General features: G+C 38.4%; 2 protein-coding genes across 2 annotated transcripts; both read right to left on the reverse strand.

Moving 5' to 3' along the window:
- Positions 1-604: 604 nt before the first annotated feature.
- Positions 605-985, reverse strand: LOC108481892 (uncharacterized). The gene has a single exon (XM_017784961.1). The coding sequence runs from the start codon at positions 983-985 to the stop codon at positions 605-607; it is 381 nt and encodes a 126-aa protein (XP_017640450.1).
- A 756-nt stretch (positions 986-1741) lies between these two features.
- On the reverse strand, positions 1742-2698 carry LOC108481891 (uncharacterized). The gene is made up of 2 exons (XM_017784960.1): positions 2312-2698; positions 1742-2116 (listed from the first exon to the last, which is right to left on the reverse strand). The coding sequence occupies exons 1-2, from the start codon at positions 2696-2698 to the stop codon at positions 1742-1744; spliced, it is 762 nt and encodes a 253-aa protein (XP_017640449.1).
- Positions 2699-4695: the final 1997 nt, after the last annotated feature.

Consider the following 4695-nt stretch of genomic DNA (forward strand, 5'->3'; position numbering starts at 1 on the left):
CTGCTATCGTGCTATCGTTTAAATTTAACGCATTATCAGATATGATCCTCTCAGGTATTCCATATCGACATATAATTTCCTTCTTTAAGAATTTGCTGACTGCCGATTTAGTTACATTAGCATACGAAGCAGCTTCCACCCACTTGGTAAAATAATCAATGACCATAAAAATGAAATGATGCCCATTTGAAGTCTTCGATGAAATTGGCCCTATGACATCCATGCCCCACATGGAAAATGGCCATGGGGAAGTCATAACATGCAAACATGAGGGAGGTATGTGAATCTTATCACCATAAATTTGAAATTTGTGGCATTTCTTGGCATAATTGATGCAGTGTCCTTCCATGGTTGACCAATAATATCCAAACCTCATAATTTGTCTGGCCATTGTAAATCCATTAGCGTGTGTTCCATAAACACCTTCGTGCACCTCTTCCAAGATTTTCTTGGACTCCACGGCATCTACACATCTCAAAAGTACCTGATCTTTCCTTCTTTTGTACAGAATCTCCCCATCTAAAACATAATCACAAGTGAGCCTTCTCAATGTTCTTTTGTCATTATCCGTGGCTTGATCTAGATATTCACGATTTCTCACATATCACAATATATCCTGATACCAAGGATGATCATCTCTTTCTTCTCTCTGTATATTATAATAGTAAGACGGGGCCTCACAAATAGTCATCTGACTAGGCTTCATATCCTCTCGTCTGCTTACTTTGATCATGGACGCCAAAGTAGCCAAAACATCTGCTATCTGATTTTCATCGCGCGGGAGATAATTAAAAGTAATATCATCAAACTCTTCAACTAACCCCAAAACCAGCCTTCTGTAATTGATTAGCTTGGCATCTCTTATCTCCCATTCACCTCGAAGTTGGTAAATTACCAGTGCAGAATCTCCATATACTTCTAATGTCTTGATCTTGCATTCTATAGCTGTTCTGAGCCCCATGATATATGCTTTATATTCCGCCATATTATTCGTACAATCAAAATCCAATTTACATGTGAATGGATAATGATCTCCACCTTGGGATACCAGAACTGCCCTAATTCCATTACCCACAACGTTTGAAGCTCCATCAAAATTCAACTTCCAAAAATAACCTTTTATAGTGTCCTCTTCAGCAACCGCCACATACACTATCTCCTCATTGGGAAAGTCAAAATTCAAAAGTTCATAATCTGCTAAAGCTCGGCTGGCCAAAAAATCTGCTATTGCGCTCTCCTTCACAGCTTTTTGATTCACGTATATTATGTCAAATTCAGAAAGCAAAATTTGCTAGCTAGCCATCCTACCTTTCAAGGAATTTGACTCCATCATATACTTTAGAGGATCCAACTTTGAGATTAGCCAGGTTGTATGATACAACATATATTGCCTCAATCTTCGTGCTGTCTAAACCAAAGTGCAACACAATTTTTCAATTAGTGAATATCTCAATTCACACTCAGTGAATTTCTTACTGAGGTAACATATTGCCCTTTCCTTTCTTCCTGATTCATCATGTTAACCAAGCAAACATCCCATAAAATTACCGAACACAGTTAAATAAAATATCATCAGCCTGTCTGAACTAGGGGGTGATAACATTGGAGAACTTGACAAATATTTCTTAACTTTATCAAAAGCCCTTTGACATTCATCATCTCATTCTCCTAGGTTATGCTTTTTAAGAAGACGGAATATAGGGCTGCATTTCTCTGTTAATTGAGAAATAAATCGTGCAATTTAATTTAGTCTTCCAAAGAAGCCCCGAACTTCTTTTTGAGTGCGTGGTGGAGACAAATCCTGTATAGCCCGGACTTTGTCTGAGTCAATCTCAATTCCCTTCTCACTAACCACAAAGCCCAATAGCTTTCCGGATCTAGCCTTAAAAGTGCATTTTGTTGGATTAAGCTTTAACTGAAACTTTCTTAGTCTCGTGAACAACTTTCTCAATACTTCGATGTGCTCCTTTTCAGTTCGAGATTTGGCTATCATATTTTCAACATACACTTCAATCTCCTTGTGCATCATATCATGGAATAAAGTCACCATAGCTCTCTGATACGTCGCTCCAGTATTCTTTAATCCAAATGGCATCACCTTGTAATAGAACGTGCCCTACAAGGTTATAAAAATAGTCTTTCCCATATCCTCAGGATGCATCTTGATCTGATTATATCCCGAGAAGCCATCCATTAAGGAAAACAACGAGTAGCCAGCCGTATTGTCTACTAGAGTATCAATATGAGGCAAAAGGAAGTTATCTTTTGGGCTAGCCTTATTTAGATCTATGTAGCCCAAAGACATTCGTACCTTGCCATCTTTCTTGGGAACGGGCACAACATTGGCTACCCATTCTGAGTACTTGATCACCTGAAAGAATCCCGCATCAAACTGCTTTTTGACTTCCTCCTTTATCTTTAAGACAATATTTGGCCTCATTCGTCGAAGTTTCTGCTGTACAGGCTTGCAATCTACTCTTATGGGAAGGCAATATACTATAATATCAGAGCTTAAACCGGGCATATCCTGATATGACCATGCAAAAACATCTTTGAATTCCCGAAGAACCCTAACAAGATCTCGCTTTGTTTCTTCAGTTATGCATGTTCTAATTTTTACAACTTTCCCTTCTTCTAAAGTCACCATGTCTATGGTTTCTTTATGAGGCAAAGTTTGCTTTTCCTTTTGCTCTACCATCCTTAACAAATCCGAGGATAAATTACAGTCTCTGTTATCTTCAAAGTCCTAAGATCCCTCTAAACACATGCCTTGCTCAAATAGTGATTCTGAGTCAGTAACAGTGTCGCTCATGGCATTGATATCTAGGGACCTATTATAGGTACAAAAATATACAAAGAATGAATGAATTTGGTAATTATTGTTTTGTGTGATATGTTTATGAATAAAAGAATGATTGAAGAAAGAATCAAGATAACGACACAATTGCTTGTGAGAAGAATAAAAGAATATTTGCTCAAAATGATAACAAAAATGTACTTCATTAAAATAATAATGTTTGAACATGAACCTATTTCACAAAGAAATCTTTATTGCTTATAGGCTTAAAAAAAAGTTTGTTTTTAACATTATTCTGAGTGAGCTTTAAAAACTAGAGGAAGGTCTTCTGCAGTCCAATTGTCTAGAACACTCCTAGGCTTATATGGACGAATATTTGACGAAATCCCATCTTTAATTGTCTTTTCAAATGTGGCATTGGTGTACACATTTTCCAATTCTCCTTCCACGCTTTCTTTCTTTGACATCCCTCGTTCAGGATAAATAATCCCTCTTGAGACAAAAGATCTGGAGATGTGAGGAATTATCATGGGCTCCCAATTAATTTCTCCACCCCGTTTACTCGTGCTCTTCTTCTTTCTTGCCTTCTTTCTAGTTCCTTTTTCCTTTGTCTTGCATCTGGCTTGAACCCCAAACCAAAGCGATCCTTCTTGTCTTTCAACATTGGAACTTCAATTCTTCCTTGGAGGCATCTTCCAAGTCCCTTTCCTAGTACAGCTCCCCGGCCTACCATCAACTGTAAACCTATCATCGTAGTTTTGGACATTTTCAGCTCCAGAACTCTACTTCCCTCAGTGATAAATGTTGCATTCACAAACTCCAAAGACCGAAAAGAACACTCAATGGCTTTCTCATCTGTCTCTACATACGGCGCATCACTACTTACGGGAGCGATAATATCTTCTTCAGCATTTATCGTTACCAACTGCCCTTCTGATACCAGCTTCAGCTTTTGATGTAATGATGAAGGCACTGCCCCTGACGAATGTATCCAGGGTCTTCCTAACAAGTAGTTGTAAGAGGGCTTAATATCCATTACTAAAAAATCTACCTCATACGTGGTGGGGCCAATCAACAAGGGTACTTCTATTCTCCCCATGACTCTCCTCTTGTGCCATCAAATGCCCGTACTATGTTCTGACATCCTTTCATATGAGAACTAACAAAGGTAACTTGTTTAGTGTGGACAAAGGCAACACATTCAATGTTGAACCATTATCTACCAAGACCCCTAGCAACGTGCATCCTTTACATCTGGTAGTTATATGCAAAGCTTTGGTAGATCCCATTCCTCCTGGTGGAATCTCATCATCATTGAAAAAGATGAAGTTTTCTGCACTTATGTTGTTAACCAATCGATCCAACTTATCGACGGAAATATGGTTGGTTATATATGTCTCGTTTAGGACCTTCATCAACGCACTCCGATGCACCTCTAAACTCAGGAGTAAAGCTAATATAGATATGAGGGCTGGCTGTTTACGCAACTATTCCACCACACTGTACTCGCTATGTTTAAGAAATTTCAGGAATTCCTTAACTTCTTCTTCTTTCACTGGTTCATTAACAGGCACCTCAGGTTCAACTACTTTTCTCCTTTTCTGTTCAATTGTCAAATCTTTTCCTTTTACAGGCTCTGTTCGAACACTTGTCAAATCATATCACCTTCCACTGCATGTGTGAGAACCTATATGTTGGTCCTCCCTTAATGAGCATACTGAACTCTCTTTTCTGGGAATTGTCACGTTGCAATCGTAGTTCCAGGGGACCTTTTTATTATCCTTTTAAGAAAAAACTGCTGGCTTCTGAATTATGATCTTTGGCGTCACTTGAACTCCTACTTCATTCTTAGGATGCGAAATAATAACCATAGGATAATTGACTTTTGAGACACTTGA

Source organism: Gossypium arboreum, chromosome 1, assembly GCF_025698485.1.
Source record: "Gossypium arboreum isolate Shixiya-1 chromosome 1, ASM2569848v2, whole genome shotgun sequence".
In the NCBI taxonomy this organism is placed as follows: domain Eukaryota; kingdom Viridiplantae; phylum Streptophyta; class Magnoliopsida; order Malvales; family Malvaceae; genus Gossypium; species Gossypium arboreum.